A 19022-nucleotide genomic window follows, 5' to 3' on the forward strand; every position below is an offset into this window, starting at 1 on the left:
GATTCTGCTCAGCTTACTCCCAAAATTCAACCACAGCACTTGTCATGTTGGTGGTATTTGCTATACTGTAATTGGAGAAACAGCGCTCTGTGTTCCATGCGTTTCCACATTGTCTCCAAGGAAGAGTCTATTTAAAAAGAAAAAATATGAGTCAAGCTACTAACAATGTTTTACAAGTAAACATTACCTCAGGTATATTCTCTGACTAGGAATGACAGCTGATTCGAAAACTAATGTAGGTTGAGTTCTGCACTGCACGTATGTCCCTGGAGGAATGTCTGCCATAAAAGTTATTTAACTTCTTCTCTGTCATATGAATCAAATGTGAAAATGTTTCCTCCTTTCTTCACCATATCAGGCAAAAATGTTTCAGAATCAGCTATGCCTCTTAAAATGTGAGAGTGTATTGACAGTTCTTTAAGCTATGGCTGCTCTGGAGAGGAGCTCAAGAGTCCTTGTTACATTAAAGGTAATGAAATGTGACTATTATTGAGCACACCATATCCAAAGGTTTCAGTTTTTCTCTCAGACTGAGGAGGAGAGATGTTTACAGGAACTTGAACTACAATTGCTATTTTCCAGTGGCATTTTATACAACAGTGTTCCTTACTTTAAGAATTGATGTTTTGATAAAAACCAGAATCTAATGACTGAATATCTGTGCAAGTAATTTTGGACAACGCTGATGTCAATAAAATATATACCCTGTTGATAGTCATACTTTTGGAAGCCAGTGATTTTATATAGTATTGCAGACTATTGCACATGTTACAGCACACAGAGTGAGTTTATCAGAGACTTCATGGGAATTGAAAGTCAAAATACTCCAATTTAGACCCCAATCCTACACTCCTAGCATATATCAGACTACCAACAACTTTGTTTCATGAAGAACATGTTATGCAAAATCCAGAAAATGTTATGTGCAAATAGTCACAAACAAACAAACTTGGTTCTTTAAGAGGGCCAATTTCCCAGATCTGAAAGCAATCTTGAGCAGAATTGAGTGGGAGGAAAAAATAAAAGTGTGAATGATACTTGGGAATTGTTTAAGAACGCTTTAAGAAAATGTTTAAGAAAGCTGAAAGGTATCAATGACAAAAAATCTATGGCCAGTAAGGTTAAGGAAAATAGGAAGAAATTCTTTAAATGCATCATCAACTAACAAAATCCTAATATTGGTATTGAATCATAATCTCATAGAACCATAGGGTTAGAAGGGACTTTAAGGGTCATATAGTGGCCAAGATGAAGGATTTGTTGTGTCTAAACCATCCAAGACAGATGGCTATCCAGCCTCTTTTTGAAAACCTCCAGTGAAGGAACTTCCACGACTTCCCTAGACAGTCTGTTCCATTGTCCTATTGGTTTTACAGTTAGGAAGTTTACCTGAGATTTAATCTAAATCCGCTATGCTATAATTTGAACCCATTGCCTCTTGTCCTGCCCTCTGTGGCAAAAGAGAACAATTTTTCTCCATCTTTCTAATGGCAGCCTTTCAAGTATTTTAAGATTGCTATTGTGGCCCCCCCTTAATCTCCTCTTTTCCAAACTAACAATACCCAGTTCCTCCAGCCTTTGCTCATATGGCTGCATTCCATCCTTTTGCTCATACTTGTTGCCCACCTCTGGATCCTTTCCAGTTTCTCTATGTCCTTTTTATACAGTGGTGACCAAAATTGGACACAGTACTCCAGCTGAGGCCTAACTGGCGCCAAGTAGAGTCGTACTATCACCGCCCATGACTTGCATGCTATGCCTCTGTTACTGCAACCCAAGATTGCATTTGATTTTTTTTACAACAGCATTGCATTGTTGATTCATGTTGAGGTTGTGATCCATCACAACTTCCAGATCCTTTTCAGCAGTGCTGCTGCCAAGCCAGTTATCCCACATTCTGTATTTGTGCATTTGGTTTATCTTCCCTAAGTGTAGCACCTTACATTTGCCTTTGTTGAATTTCATTTTGTTGTTTATAGCCCAGTTCTCCAATTTATCAAGATCCCTTTCAACTTTAGTTCTATACCCCAAAATGTTTGCAACCTCCCCTAGCTTTGTGCCATTTGCAAATTTGATCAGTATGCTCTCTATTCCTACATCCAGATCATTAATAAAGATGTTAAATAACACTGGACCCATAACAGATCTCTGTGGAACCCCACTTAAGACCTCCCTCCAATCTGACATCATTCCATTAATAGTTACTCTTTGTTTGTGGCTGTATAACCAATTATGTATCCACTTAATGGTAGTTCTGCTGAGCCCCCATTTCTTCAGCTTTCTTATGAGAATGTCATGTGGGACTGTATCAAAAGTCTTGCTAAAGTCCAGATATATTATGTCCACTGCCTTCCCCCTATCACCAAACCAGTTACCTTGTCAAAGAAGAAAATCCAGCTGGTTTGGCATGATTTGTTCTTATTAAATCCATGCTGGCTGCTAGTGATCACTCCTTCATCCTCCAACTATTTGCAAATGGAATGTTTTATACATTGCTCTAGTAGCTTCCCAGGTATCGAGGTCAATATTATATTTGTTCAATATTAGATAAGGATGGTAAAATTGTCTATCATGAGTGAAAAAAGCAGAAGTTTTCAATAAATATTTATGTTCTGTATTTGTAAAGAAGCAGGATGATGTATTCACATCTTACAGCAGGGGTTCTCAAACTGGGGGTCGGGACCCCTCAGGGGGTTGCGAGGTTATTACATGGGAAGAAGCAAGCTGTCAGCCTCCACCCCAAACCCTGCTTTGCCTCCAGCATTTATAATGGTGTTAAATATATAAAAAAGTGTTTTTAATTTATTAGGGGGTCACACTCAGAGGCTTGCTATGTGAAAGGGGTCACCAGTACAAAAGTTTGAGAACCACTGTCTTACAGCGATAAGGAAATTCTTTCTATTCCATTAGTAACTGGAAAGGATGTTAAACAGAAACTATTAAAGTCAAACATTTTTAAATCAACAGGACACCCATAAGTATTAAAAGAATTGGCTGAGGGGCTCTCTGAATCACTAAAATTGATTGTTAATAAATCTTGGAACACTGGGAAAGTTCCAGAGGACTGGAAAAAACTTCATGTTGCACCAATATTTTAAAAGAGTTAATGGGATGACCTAGGATATTACAGGCTGGTTGGCATGATATAAATGCCGGGAAAGATCATAAAAAGACTGATATGGGATGCAAGCAGTAAAGAAATAAAGGACAGTCAACAAACAGATTTGATGCCTTTTTGAGATTACAGTTTTGCTTGATTAAGGCTGCTGTATTAACTTAATAGACTTAGACTTCTGTGAAACATTTGACTTAGTCCCATAAAAATATCAGCACTATGCAAAATCAGTATAGTGCAAATTAAATGGCTCAATAACTGGTTAGCTCAGTGGTTCTCAAACTTTTGTACTGGTGACCCCTTTCACATAGCAAGCCTCTGAGTGTGACCCCCCCAATACATTAAAAACACTTTTTTATATATTTAACACCATTATAAATGCTGGAGGCAAAGCAAGGTTTGGGGTGGAGGCTGACAGCTCGCGACCCCCCATATAATAATATCACAACCCCCTGAGGGGTCCTGACCCCCAGTTTGAGAACTCCTGGGTTAGCTGATATATCTCAAAGTAATTATTGTATAAATAAATGGGGAATTTTCCTAACGGGTGTTTCTAGTGGGATTCTACAGGAACCTGCTCTTGACTCAGTGCTATTCAATATCTTTTATCAATAATCTGGAAGAAAATATAAAATCATTTCTAGTAACATTTGCAGATAACACAAAAAATGGTGGAGCGGTAAATAATGATAAGGACAGGTCAGTTACACATACTGACCTGGACTGTTTGGTCAAGTACACTTTTGTTTGAACAATGTGCACTTTAATATAGCTAAATGCAGTCATATATCTTGCAACAAAGAACTTGTGTCATACTTACAAGATGGGAGACAATATTTTGAAATGGAGTGACACTGAAAAGAACTTAGGGGTAATGGTAGATAGCCAATTGGACAATAGTTTCCAGTGCGATGTTGTAGGTAAGAGAGCAAACAATCTTTGGATGCATAAGAGGAGGAATTTCAAGTAGGAGTAGAGAGATGGTATTACCTATGTATACAGCATTAGTGAGGCTATTACTGAAATATTGTGTCCAGTTCTGAAGTTCCCATTTCAAAAATAATATTGAAAAACTGGAAAGGGTTCAACAAAGAGCTGCAAGAATTATTCAAGGTCTGGAAAATATGCCTCAGAGTGAGACACTCAAGAACCTCATTTTATTTAGTTTATCCAAGAGAAGGTTAAGAGGTAACTTGATCATGGTCTACAAGTACCTACATAGGGAAGACATTTCTGATAGATGTAGCAGAGAAAAGCATAATAAGATCCAGTGGTTGGAAGCTGAAGCTAGACAAATTGAGACTAATAATAAGGCCCAACTCTTTTTTAGCTGTGGGGGTAACTGACCATTGGAACAACTCACTTAGGGACATGGTGGATTCTCTGTCACTTTCAATCTTTAAATCAAGACTAAAAAATATGTTATAGCTGAAACAGACATTATGAGTCTGATGCAGAAATTACTGAGTGACGTTCTATGGCCTGTGTTATACAGGAACTCAGACTAGATGACCATAATTGTCCCTTATGGCCTTAAATCTATGAATCATGAAAACACCTTAAGTCCCTAACTAAGGCACTTGTCCAGAAACAAGATGCAAGTTCTGATGGAGTATGTATTCATTTCAATTTAATGTGTTTTGAAAGTGGCTTTACCAAATTGTTTTTTCTACCCATTTTTTAAAATTTATAGAAAACAAAAGTTTCTTAAATACGAACTATAGAAAATAACGAGAAGCAAAGTAAAGCTTCCTTAGAAAAGCCAAGTCAAAAGAGACTAATGGAAGCTGAATTTCCATTGTGGCATCCACAATACTGAACAACAAAACATCATCAACAAACTGAGCCAGATTCTTGACTCTGCCATGGCCCCTTTCAGCCACTTCATTGGCACAAATTAGTCATACAGCTGTCTTAACTGACCTCCTTAAGTTTTCCCCTATGTAGATGGTTCCTCGGTAATACAGAACCATGTTTCTGCATTGGTGTGGGGCATGGTTGGAGTGCCACTGCACTCTGGCAATCCAGGGCTTCCAAAAGACCTCTCTGGAGTTACAAACTGCCTTGAGGCTGCTCTAAAATGCACTGAGGGGAACTGAACCAATCTCAGGATTGGGGAACCCCAAAGATGCAGAAAAGCTATCTTTGTCCTCCCCATCCATGGTCTTCTGACGAACAGAGCTTGGCCAGCCCAGAGAATCTGGGCCTCTATCTTATAACAACATGGCAGCATAGAGAAAAATGTTTCTAAAGAGGAGTTGTTGTTCTGTGCTCACCAAGTGCTACATTGTTGTTTGTTTCTTTCTTTCTCTTTGGGGGAGAAGAGTGGAGCATCTTGGTAAATAAGGAACACAAGATCAGATCTGTTTTACCTATGCTTGCTCTGATGAGAACTACATGGAAGGCATCTCATACAATCTATAGATCACACATATGGGTGGAATACCACTTAAATTTCCATGAAATTCAATTCAGCATATAGTGGAAGAGAATGAAGATTGATTTAGACTGCGCTCTACAAGAAGTGTGTTGTCCTCAGGCAAAACTCTCATTCATTTTAATAGGAGTTTTGACTGGGTAAGAACTTCATAAAAACTGCATGAGTGGGTCCAGTTGTACAACAATGGTGCTTAATATATTATGAATAATAAATATGAAATTAATAAGTCCAAAATTTCAATGTGCCAACTGTAGATCCAGTTATAATAGACCTTTATTTTAGTGATATTTCTTGTTGACAAAAACAATACTCAACTTTAGAGCTCATTTAAATTTTTCAACTGAAATATTTTTCTAATGAAAAATAGGGTTTCTTTGAACACAGTATTTTGCATGAAAATGTCTTTTGACAACATTTTTGGTCTTTTGACAACACTTTTGGTCTTTTAAGGGGAAATTTTGAAATGAAACAAAAACTTCTTTGAAACTGAAATTTATTTTGTTTCAGTTTTTGAAAACCAAAAACATTTCAAATTTCCTTCTCCCCCCATTTTTCTGTCTTCCTTCTTTTTCCCACTAAGTGCAACAAAGTAAATAATGTCCAAAGTTTTTTTTTCCTTCATCACTTTTTTCACTGTATCTTTTCAAAACTTTGTTAACATTGGAAAAGTTACAGAGTGGCAAAAGGAAAAATGAAACACTGCAACATTGCCACTCTAACTCTTCCAAAATTAGAGAAGTTACAGAATAAAAAAGGAGAAAAAGGAAGAGAAAAAAAGTGGTGGGTGTCTAGGGGACCCTAAACCTCATTCATTCCATGCAATCATGATTGAAAATAGAAAGAAAAAATCTGAAATTTCCACATTTTGGTAATTTTTGGATTTTAGAAAAACTGAATCCAAATGAAATTTTCACTGAGTTTCATTTTGTAATTTTTTGAATGAAAAACCCTGAATACATTTTTTTCATTCTAAATTTTTGTTGGGAAAAAGGGAGTTTTTGTGTACTTTGTTTATATTTTTTAAACTTTCTCTACTTAAATATAAGAGGTTCCGTTCAATTTAGTTCTCAAAAAAATTATTTTTTAAATCTACAATAATGTTTACAAGGAGGTGGATTGGATTAAGCAGCTATCAGCAACAAGTTTTTGCTTCTTCTATTAAAACAAAAGTACACACACACTTACAGTAGTAAATGAATTATATAGGTAATATATGGCCCAAGAAATAATCACAATGTAGTAAATATTTAGCCAAAAGGACAGGACAGCAGCTGCTAACCCCACGCCTGCAGGAAAACAAAACAAAACAAAGTGAATATTAGAGATTTTTCTACTATTCTTAGCAATGTTTTTAACAACATCAGCACTAATACAAATGGTGACAGTTGGAAGGGGAAACATCATATACATAACAATTACATCGTATTGATTTATTGATAATGCACCCAGTTGAAACTCTAGAAGTAACATTATAACAAGTGGATACTAATTTTAGGTGATTCATGTTTTGGGTACCCAAATTGAGATACCTGATCCCTGATTTTGTGACATGATAAACCCTTGCAGCTTCTATTGACTTCCACTGGAGTTGTGGTGCTTAGCATTTCTGAAAATAACAAAAACAAGCATCTCCTAGATGTCTCTAGTTGGCACCCCAAAATGAGTGGGTACTTTTGAAAACTGAGGCCTAGTTTTATGTGCAGTACTATGTTTCAATACATATGAAAAGCTCCCAACCCACAAACCCACACTCTACCATGTTGCTTCCTCAAGTAAGTCACCACACCTCAACCCTGGTCCCTCAGAAAATGCCTGTGGACATAGAATAATTATCCCCCAGCAGCCAGCAAACTCAGGCTGTGTTGGACCAAAGGCAGGGAGCAGAGTTGTGGGCTATCCACTGAGAATGCCCCACCCTCAGCTTCCCACGGGAACCCCTCGAGGGACTGTATGGTATTCAAGCTGATTTCAGAGGTACATGGGACCCAAACCATAAAAGACTTTGTCGACCAAAGTCAGTACTTTGAATTGTGCTTGGAGAAGATCTGGTGTACACTGTAGAGCACAGATGTAATGTGTTATCTGTGGGAAACACCATTATGTAAGTTGTAACCTCATCGCCTGAATTTTCCAAGATGCTTTCCAGGTGTAGTCCTATTGCAGTAATCCAGACAAGAGGGGGACAAGGTGGAAGTAAGTATGGTATGGTCTGCATTCAACGGGGAAAGTCACACACACAGATGGCAATGCAGGAAAGCTAAAATGTGTACTGTAGTGTGGAGCAGAACTAACTTTTGAATACATATTTGAAACTTGTTTCATTTCAGGTTTCACTACTAACCCAAAGTCCTAGTTCTGGGTGCTGTGGTTTCATTTACAACCAAAACAAAACTCACGGTTTCTCATTGTTGGCATCTCAAACCAGGAAAAACTAAGAAGTTTGGACTAAGTTTTGCTCTGAGGTTCAAACTTAAAGTTATTCTATTGGGACCTCTAGGCATTATTGTAATACAAATAATAATAATAATAAAAAACAGGGGCTGAAAACCCATATGAACCAGGATAAAAGGAGATTGTCTGACACTGCTATGAACTGAAACCATTATATTTTATACCTCCTCAACATAGAACTATTCAAAACAATCTTTACTATTCTATATTCTATCAGAAATATAAATTTATAAGACTAAGTAAAACATTTATTCTGAGATTTTCAGAACTACTCAAGAAATTTGGATGCCCAACTTCTATTAATTTTAATGGAATCTGAGTGTCTAAATCCTTTAGATGACTTTGAAAGTTTCAGCCCCAGTTCAAAAAATCAGATGTTTCTTTAAAAAAAATGAGCAAAGTAAAAATGAAGGAACATTATCTGCTCTGTAAGTGCATTGAACAGTTTCTGTGACCTAGAAGTATCAGAACAGTAGATGTTAATACAAATCTCATATTGTACCTTTAAACATTGGAGCAAGCTTCCAGACTCCGAGGCCTCCTATAGATGTGAACTGACCAAGGGAACATTCCAAAAGAAATAGTGGAACTCCAGCAAAAATTAAAGTAAGGAAATATGGAATCAGGAATGCTCCTAAAAGGAATACAGCAAGTGGTCCATTACAGGGAAAAATTATCTTAAATCTACATTTTTATGAAGAGTCCGATACTTCCATACCTATTATACAGCAGATTTTTTTCATGGTATCATTTTTATTTTGATTATTCAAAATAGCTAACATGCATGAATGCCTTTCTGAACAACTAGTAGCCCTAAGAGGTAGAAAGTAAAGGAGAAAAGGACTTCACCTAATATCATTTGGAATGCTTGCTTTTAAAATAGTTCAGGTGGCACAAAGGGGAAGGAAAGTAGCTGGATCTGGCCAGATGAGAATTACCCTGCCATAGGGAAGCTCACAGCTGGTGTAGCCAGCCCTCATGCCATCTCCCCACAAATTCATCCCAGGTGTAGTGGGTGAGGAGCGGCACTGCAATGTGCTCCAGCTATGGCTAATTAAAGTTGCCAGCCCCCAGGCTGCTCTGACCTCCACAGGCCCCACAGCAGTGAAATCCACCCTGAGAATCAAAGAGCTATAACCAATTCCTTGATGGCACCCTCCCTGCCACACCAAGCAAACAATTAATTTTCTTATTTTTATAGGTGGCAAAAAGATTAGCAGCAACTTACACTTTAATGTTAAAATAAACATGTTGTGGGGAGGTCTAATCTAAATATATACTGCAGGCTACAAGCATAAAATAAAATGTGTACCTCCGCCGTTCTTGCCACAAAGGTATGGAAATCGCCACACATTCCCCAAGCCAATGGCATAACCCACACATGACATAAGAAAGTCAAATCTTCCTTTCCAGGTGTCTCGGTCTGGAATATCTGTTTTCTTCTTCTGTACTTTCACTACCAAGGTTTTAGGCTTGTCATTGGTGATTGAAGCATCACTAAGTTCAGTGGAGATTTGTCCATCTGCAACTTTTGTTCCATTCGTTGCCATGTCTCTGGGTTTAGCTGGAGAGGCTCTGGCAGGTGGACGAGAAATTTCAGCACCAGTCCACGTGGACAGCAGCTTTGCGGCTCTTAATTACCCAACTAGGGAGCTAAGAGTTTGGTAAAATAAAACAATGCTGGAATGGTTTGTGATCCAATCAAATATCCCAGAATCAGATTCTCTATTAATCTGTAAGACATAAGATCAAAACAGAATTCAGAAGTGCTTCTACTGTAACCTCTTGTTTGAGGCCTGATCCAAAGCCTGTTGATATCAATGAGACAATGTCCATTGATTTAATAGCCTTTGAATTGAGGCCTTTCCTTATTAAGCTTCTTTTGCTGTATGTTTTATCTAAGGGCTTGATCCTGCCTTATGGGAGGTTTGGTGTTGACTCAATGATAGCAGGATCAGAGATAAAATAGTGAGAGAGCAAACATGAAACTACATAGTCAGCTTCAGATCTCATGCTTCTATAAACATGCATTAAACAATTCCAAATAGCACAGCATAACATTTATCAGAACGTGATGGTCTATATTGACTTTATCTTATGCTCCAAGAAAAGCAGCAGAGTGGTGGCAACAGTCATGAAAATTAAACAAAGGCTCTTCACACATCCCAAGTAGTGCCCATGCTTTAATAAAGATTAGGAATATTTTTTGACTAGAATTTGGAGCAGTTTTGCCGGCAGAAAATAGGAGTTTAAAATTAATTTACAGGTTGGTCAGGGACCCAGCATTTCCACATTACAGTGCATAATTTTGCTCCAAGGCATGATGTGTCAATAATGAAATTGCTGCTTTAAGAGTTTAAAAGAGGAATGTTTTCATTGTTCAAATTTTAACAAATCATTGACATTCTACATTTACATGTTAAAGATTTATTCCCATGATAATTGCAGGTTCTCTTTATTTGCAGGGAGCCATCATGACTATCACAGTGCTATTTTCTACAGATAATTGCTGTCCTCTTATTATTAAGACGGTGCATGTATAACAGCACCTTTCATCCAGGAGACTCCCAAAGGAATTTGCAAATAGTAGGTTATATTGAACCACAAGGCTCAACCCTTAAAGGCTGAAGTAAAGTAAGTCACACACTTATATATTCTTACAATTAACGGCTAGCATACAGAGCACAGATTATTCACTCTACCTTGTAATTTAAGGTAACAGGCTATAATGATCACACCATCCTTGCCCTGTATTTTCTGGTATGGGTTACACCCTTGGGCCATTTAAACAGCATTTGCTAGTACTGAATCAATCATTCTGCACAGCTTTACCATGTCCATGTTACTCTTTTGTGGCCTGAGTACACACAGGAGAAGCAGCAGAAAATAGGCATGACTGTACTATAAATAACTTGTGACATCTCCTGCAAAGTGCTACGCATCTGGAATTCCTATTGACTTCAATGGCTTAATTTCAATTCAACCAACATCTTTAAGGATATGAGCTCTTGAATACTGAACATCCATACGTCATTTGCAAGGGGGCAAATGATTTTAATAAGGAGGGGGCTGAGCATGCATTCAGTTAGTTAACAATCATTAAAACTGAACTCTGGAATGAAAGCAACAAGATTCACTGTAAAGTTATTTGGATGCTGCCTATAGAAATCATACATGTTGTTACTGTGTTAGCAGTATGGGTGATACAAAGCCCAGGAAGAACAAGTTACTCACACTTTCCTGAAATAAAAACAAACAAGACAGAGTTTATTGGCTTTACTCTGTAGGTTGTATTTATAATCAACAGAAATTGTAACTGAGAGTTTAAAAGATTCTCAGTTATAAACAGTCCTTCTCTGAAACTTTTCAAATCACACAGTACTTTCTATTCCTCTTTGATCCACAGGTCACATCCCTGAATAGAAAGATTTCATTTGGATAAATCACTTGGAGTTGTGCTGGAAAGAACACATCCATCAATCACAAATACATTTTTATAACATTATGTTCTTTTCTCTCCATTTTGCTGCTAGACTCAAATTGAGAATTACCAACAATTTATATCACTCTCTTATTAAGTCCTCCTCCTTTTGAGCTACAATTCAGAGCACAACTCCTCTGATCATACATCTCTGGTCATATTTTAAATTACCATATTCTGTATTATGGTGCAAGTCTGTTGGATCTTTCTGCAGGATTAGTTTCAAGCACTAAAAATATACTAAATATCCCATTTCATATTTAATACTTGATGGATAAGGATTTGTTAAATACAAGTCAGCCAGGTTCATAAAGCATGTCCTTGAGACGTGTGTCTTGCTCAAGATGTTTGATTCTTCTCTCCATCATATTCCATGCTTATGTACAGTTGTTTTGACTGCAGAGATTGGTGATGACATGTATCTCCAGCTTTCTCCACATATCAGATATTTCTTCCATGCTTTCCAGTTTATCAACCATTAGATTAAAATTAAAAGATAAATGCATTTACTTTGATTTTCTGGCTTGGAGACTTTCCTTTTGGTAAGAGCATCTGGCACTGTATCCATATTATTTGTAAAGGCTCCCATCTGGGTCTGCATGCTGCCAACTTTGGAGCAGGAGTGTGGGCCTTGGGAAAAATCAGTCTCCCCTTGCCATTTGGTCATGTTGGTGTTTGTTTGCGAGCACAGCAAACTTCGTGTTATCTCTGATTTTTAAGAGGGGGGAAGAACATCGTTTTGCCAACATCTGGACCAAAAATTGCAGATGTAGGTATCAGAATGCTGCTCCAGCTGGCTGTAAGCACTGGGTAACCAAGGATTAATCTTACAATACTGTAAATGGCAAGAGCACCAGTGAGATTGGCTAAAGATGAGCAGCTGTGATCATTCCCAGCATCTCCAAGGTAGCAGTCATTTCATTTACCATTTTGTACCATTGTAACACACAATAGCGCATTTCTTTTCTAACAACCTCTCTTTCTTTGCCACAGGCTCAGATCAAGGACAGTTGCTGCAAAGTGGCTTCTAAATCTCCATCTGCAGTTTTTGTGCTAGGATTTTTTGGATAGGCAAAATCCCCCATTCCCTAAATTTATATGCAAAGTTTGGATAGCTAAACAACTAGCTCGCTGATTTGTATCTGTAAACAAAGCTTGCACGGGAAAATGTGGGATTTCTGTGCATGCAAAGACACATGTACTCAAGAATGAGCGTGTGTGTGTGTCAGTGTCAGATTCACACATGAGGTTGAGGTCATTTTGAAAATTTGGCCTTCCCCATCAGGGACACACTATGAAACTCATGGTGTCTCACCACAGGCAACTCTGCTATTATGTAGTAGCAACTGTACAATTTGCTAACCCAAACTACTGATGAAAATACAGAACTGCAAATGTTACTTTGCTGATTTGCTGAACAGCAAAGGATATTACAGGGAAATTAACTGGTACTGAGTGTTCTACTGCCTATTCAGATCTTTTTTATGTTGAAATATGTGGCATTTTCCATCGGAACTTCAACTGAAGCTGTGCTTTCTTGTTATTAACACATACTAAGTGCTCAAGAAAGAGGGGGCTGAATCTAATGAAAGGTGAGGAAAAGGCAAAGTAGAATAGATACTCCTGCTGGGAGTATGGCTGAGATCTATATCACTGACTCACCACCATATCTTGCATCCCTGTTGGAAATGTTATCATGGTAGCCAAGGACTGTCTGAGCAAAAAGCAGAGAGAGACTAAACTATTTTCTCACCCCTACAGGTGGTGGGCCCTACTGGTCAGAATTACAATACATTGTACTATCTTTTGGCATTGTACTGTACCCATTTGTGCCTTTCTAAGCTTTCTTGGGACAAGCACTAAGCTCTTTAAAGCACTATGTATACATAATAATTGTCTGGTATGCCGAAAGGACAGGAGACACTTGATATGGATTTTAATCGGGCCACAACTTTATTATATAGTTGTCTGGGTCTACCAGGCAGATAAGTGTACAGTGCAGGCAAATCCATGTTTATTCAAATCATTACACGCACCAGCCCCCCTTCATTTTCCATCCAGGTTCCCCTCAGCCAACCCATAGCTTGGACCTTACCACCCACCCTCCTCGTAGAATGGTTAAGGTGAGCTATAAGAATGGGGTGCGATTGGCTCCCTGCCGTACCAATCATAGGTGTCCCCAACCCACCTCCCCTGTTCTGTTCCTTTATTCAGCACCTCCTTTTAAGTCCTTTACCAGGCTACTTATCTGGTCACTGGATGCCTTCCCTATGGAGTACCTGCACTGGACATCCGCCCCACACTTACAAAATAAGTTGCGACATATTGTCTACCACCTTTTCTTCTTACCAGAAAAGGTCCTCCCCGACACCAGCTCTGGGGAAGGTGAAAAAACCTCACTCCACCAAAGCCAATCTGGTGGTGCAGGAAAAATTATTTCCCAGTCCCCCTAAAAAGGAGTGACTAGCACAAAGCCCACAGCAGGTCCTAACCCAATCTGATATTCACCACCTCTAGGGGAGGGAAGGTGGGGAAGGTGGGTGCTGCCTTTCCTGCCGTATGGAAAAAGGGGCTTCCAATGCCCAGGACTTGCACCTTTAGAGCCTTCCGACCTCACATTCCTGTTCACCTTTTGCAGCAGTTTCTGATCTCATTTCCCTTTCCCTCCCCCTCCACCATAAAGCACTGCTGCCTTTCCCTCTGCAAGCCCAGACAACGTTCCCCCCACTTTAACTGCGGTGCGGTCATTTCTTCCATAACAAATTCACACAACTTTATCATTGCGGGATGACTGCTTGGCTTCCTCAGATTCATTCTTTAAGTTTTCCATGCACATTGCTTTTTTGGGTTTTATTATCCACTTATAGAAAGAATAAAACTGCCTGTGCCAGTCAACAGAAAAAAATCAGAAGAGACATTTTGGGCTTATCAACCTGGACATTTATTTTAAAACTTTCACTTTAAAATAGCAATATCTATGCTGTGATACAATGGTCCAAATTCCCCCTTCAATAGCTCAACTGAAGTCAGGGGAGTGATTAATTTGGCCCAATATTCCCTGATTCTGGCAAAAAAGAATTGTTGGAGGCTAGTTAAATACACACGAATGGTAAAATATTCACCCTACTCCTTTATTTAGGGTTTAAGGTTGAGATTTTCCCAGGAGCCTTTATGGAGACAGGTGTCCAAATCTGTGTCCATCTCCCATAGGCTGAAATTTTCAAAGGAACTCAAGTGAGTTGGAAAGTCTGTCTCAGGACAATGCAATGGTTTCCTGAATATGGGTGTGGTGCTTATGATAATAAGGAATAAAAGCTCCAGCTACAGTCAACCACAGGGTGGGAAGATGCTAAACAACCTTAAGCTGAGCAAGCTTGGGAACCCAGTTTGACCAATGCACTTCAATCCTGACCTATTTAAAAAAAAAAAAAAAAAAAAAGGATGTGGGGAAGAAAATGGAAAGAACCATCTAGCAGCAAGCCTCTGCTCTTCCAGTCTTCCCATGGCCCACTCTGAACTGCTACAGTTCCATGTCACACTGAGGGTGGACACTCCTGGGTGGCCCCCTGGATTCCTGTCTCACTGCCCTCATTGCATAGCAGAACCTCACTGGTTCGGATGCCAGGGAGTCTTCACAATGGCTGAAATGGACATGATTTGCCCCTTCGTGCCCCCTCAAACAGTTCTTTGGATGCCATTTGAACGATCTGCATTGTGACCACATTCCTGAAGCATGGCTATTAGCTTAGCACAAACTGCAGCCAAGGTAATGTAAATAAATCAGGGAGTGGAGGGACAGGAAAGAGGTAGAGCACTATATTGCCACTTAATTAACAAAAGGATTAAATCCCCTTCTCCGAAGCTGCTAAGAGATGTATTTCAAGGGTGCAAGAACTGGCCTCATACAACTCAAGCACACAGTGATATCAGCAACGTCTGTTACAAATGGTACCAAAAATCGAGAAGGTAGGATATGGAACCAATATGCTCTAGGAATTATTTTGGGGAAGATCTGTAGCCTGTGTTATACAAGAATCAGCTTAGATTATCACAATGGTTCCTTTTGACTTTGGAATCTATGAAACTGAAACACACACACAAGCATATGAAAAACCAAAGCTTCCTTTTAATGAATGAGCCCCCTATGTCAAGGATTCCATTAGCTTCACCCCATACTATCCACTGTGTCCCTCACTGGAGTGTAACAGCTCCCAGGTCCTGGCTCAAGGCTATGTTCTAGCAACTTAGCTCTATGAAATTCTAAACACCATTGCCTTACACACGCACACACACTGTTGGCCTGATCTAACTTTCATTGCCTCTTTCCATTGACTTGAGTGGTAGCTGAATTAAGCCTATTGTGAAAGCTGTTGTTAGAATTCTATTTGTATTGGTGAACTATGTTCAAAGGATATTGACTCTACATACACCACAAGTTTTTAGTTGTAAAACAAACTATGTGTAAGCAACATACCAAAGTAGACTTGGTGCATGAAACTGGGATTGCTGAATCTATTTGAAATGGTCACCTCCCATACCATGATATCCATGAGCAAGCTCCTCTTAGGGCCAAAATATCATAGTTGTCATTTACTGCCTGCATAAGTGACCTCTTTACTATGCAATACACATATGCAAAATACGATGCTATACTGCATGTACTATTTTACCACACACATTCATTTGGGTCAGATTTTGAAAGGTACTTAGGTGCCTAAAGATGAAGATAGGGACCTAGTGGGATTTTCAGAAGTCCTTGACTCCTATCAATAGCACTTCTGAAAATCATCCTAGGTTCCTATTTGCATGTTAAGCACCTAGATACCTTTGAACATCTGGCCCTTTGTGGAACTCCTGGTAACGGATGTGATAATATTCATTTTAAAACATTTTGTAATGTAAACACTTTAGACCAAATTTTCAAGTGTAAATGCATTGGATGACCCTGAAAAACAACAAAAATGCACATGTACACTATATGCTCACCTGTAATTGTAAATGCTTTGTAAGTACACTGTAACTACATCTTTTTACAGATTACTGGGTAACTGCATATTGGACTAAATGTCCATGTTGTCTGTGTATGAGCAATATTTAATCACGCAAAATAAAATAATATCCACTGTTGTATACCATATGTTTTTGAATATGATTTCTGTAGGAGCTATGTAAAGACAAGCAAATGATTGTGAAATGTGTTTGGAATATCTGCTAAACATTTCCATGCATAATAGTCCAGACCCTTTGCTAGTATAAATAGGTGTCACTTCTTTGGATAGAGTTGTGCCTATTTACACGAACAGAAGATTTGGCCTCCTGTATTGTTTGATGGACTACATGATTTACATTTCCTATTACAAATCTTGGAACTTGTCACAGCCACAAGTAGTGAAGGAAATGCAGCTGGATGTGCAAGTCTCAGTAGGCAGGTACTCAGATTTGTAATGCTCTGAATGGCCATTCTTTTTAACAGAATTCTTTTGGGGGGCAAAATTCAAACCCTAGACTGGTCTTGCTAAATGGACATTTTAAAAAAAATTAGCCTATTGTGTACTAAAGTTACTCCCCTTGCAACCTGCCATCCAGTTTAGAGAGGCATAAATGTGCATTCTGTTATCATATCTGACACTAACCACCTATGTAATCACTTATTTTAGGCAAATGCAGATGTGCACTCTTCAAAAGGTAAATAATAATAAGCATAGACAGGCCGTTCACTTATTTAAAACCTAAGGGCTATTTCAAATCTAAGGCTCCAACACGGTAAGGAGCTCCCCTACACATGGACCCTGCAGCTATGCAGAGTCCCACTGAATTCAATGTGGAAATCCTTTGGGCCAAAACCAAAGATGGACATTGGTGATGAGGTTTTGCAGGTCTTGTGGTTAATGTAAAACTCCCTGCAGGTTATTCTGTGGGAGAGCCAGACTTTTCTTGCCCACAATTGTCCTACCTCTGACCTTTCAAGCTACTTCTACTATGGGTTTCAAAACAAGTTAGCTTCAATTTCCTTGCATTTACTTGATTGGGTTTGCCACAGCTCTTGTGAGCTCTCAGCTGGGGATCTGATGCTGGCATTAAGGATTGGTTTTGTCACAGTAATGCTGGGTTTCACAAAGCCATTTTATGAAATAAACAAAATAGGGGGAAAAAACAGTAAGCAGCAGTACTGAAAATTATGATTTCTGTGTGCTGACACCAGAGAGAAAATCAGGGTATAACAGAGCCCTCCTGGCTCCTGCCCCCGCTGGGCTGAGAAGGTCACACAGAGACCTTGGTGCAGTGCTCACCTGGTGCTTTAATTTACAGGTTGTGTTCCCACCACCTTTCCACCATACATATAATCCCCTTCTTACAATCCACCGGCAGGAGAGAGGGGGCAAACGCTCTCTCTCTGCTTCCCCTCACTGCCTTTCCTCTAATGCCACTTCCCTCTTTCCAGCTCCTCCGTTGGCTTCCTTCCCCTGGGCTTTTATCCAGCCCCAGCCTGAGGAGGCAGCAGCTGTTTCAGCTTCCCCAGTCAGGGCCGGGTGATCTACCCAGCTCCAATTCACCTCCCCTAATTGGAGCTGGAGTGACAGAGGGGTGGCTAAGCAGTTTTCTGCTTAGCACCCTGTCACACAGGGGCTGCATTTTGCTTTGAGCAACAAAATGATGAACCAAAAAAAGGAAGGAATATTTCTTTTTCCTGTTTTTGGTTCAGATTTTTCAACCATCTTCTTTCAAGCAGCAGTACAATAATGACACATAAGGAAAACCTCCCTTTCCATTAGAAAACTCTAAGCTGGAACTATGCAAGACTTCCTGATATTTGTTTTGGCCGGCGAGTAAAACACAAAGTTGATGCACTGAAAGTTAAAGCTGTAGCCATATCAATGTTGAGACCCTGTGGGTGGCCAAGTGACTGGGGTAGTGAAGAGGTGGCTTAGATCAAATTGATTTAAAATGTTTAAAAGAAAGATATATGCAGTTTGGAGCTTCACAATATCCCCAAATCTTGCCCTCTATCTCCCCAAGCTGCAGGAGAGTCATCTCAGACTAGTCTGCCTCTCTAGTGCTCCCAGCAGAAGGGAACAGCGGGTTACCATCTCATGCGTTGAGCATATACTTACAAGATTCCTATTTGTACTTCCCCCTCTTATCACCCCGTAACATACATTGCCTAAAACCTACCCTGCTTAGCATCTATAAAATGAGCATATAGTCATGGTTGACCATTAGAGGAGATGTAATCTACCTGGAACCTTTTTCCGTGTGTGTGAAGGAGAGGGGGGCAATTGTCCCAAAATTGAGATGTTTGCTGAGTAAATCTTTTAAGAACCAGATTCTGTTCCTCTTACTCACGCTGAGTGGTGGCTTACTTCATAAACAGCCCTATCAATTCTGAAAGGACTATTTGCAGAGTAAGGTGCTACTCAACATGAAATACAATATCAGAATCAGCCCCTAAATTCTCTAGTAACATTACTGGAAAACACTTTATGTCAGATTTATAAAAGGATTTGGAACGCCAACGATGCAGGTAGGTGCCAGGT

At 39.2% G+C, this 19022-nt stretch overlaps 1 protein-coding gene across 1 annotated transcript in view; it reads right to left on the reverse strand.

Moving 5' to 3' along the window:
• Positions 1 to 9556, reverse strand: part of SLC6A1 (solute carrier family 6 member 1) — a 40378-nt gene extending 30822 nt beyond the window's left edge. The window contains exons 1-4 of the mRNA XM_026656688.1: positions 9319 to 9556; positions 8509 to 8640; positions 6741 to 6841; positions 18 to 127 (exon numbers count right to left, since the gene is read on the reverse strand). Of these exons, the coding sequence (XP_026512473.1) occupies positions 18 to 127; positions 6741 to 6841; positions 8509 to 8640; positions 9319 to 9556 (581 nt within the window). The remainder of the gene's footprint in view (positions 1 to 17; positions 128 to 6740; positions 6842 to 8508; positions 8641 to 9318) is intronic.
• Positions 9557 to 19022: the final 9466 nt, after the last annotated feature.

The sequence above is a fragment of the Terrapene carolina genome, unplaced genomic scaffold, assembly GCF_002925995.2.
Source record: "Terrapene carolina triunguis isolate 2854851 unplaced genomic scaffold, T_m_triunguis-2.0 Scaffold232, whole genome shotgun sequence".
NCBI classification, from domain to species: Eukaryota; Metazoa; Chordata; order Testudines; family Emydidae; genus Terrapene; species Terrapene triunguis.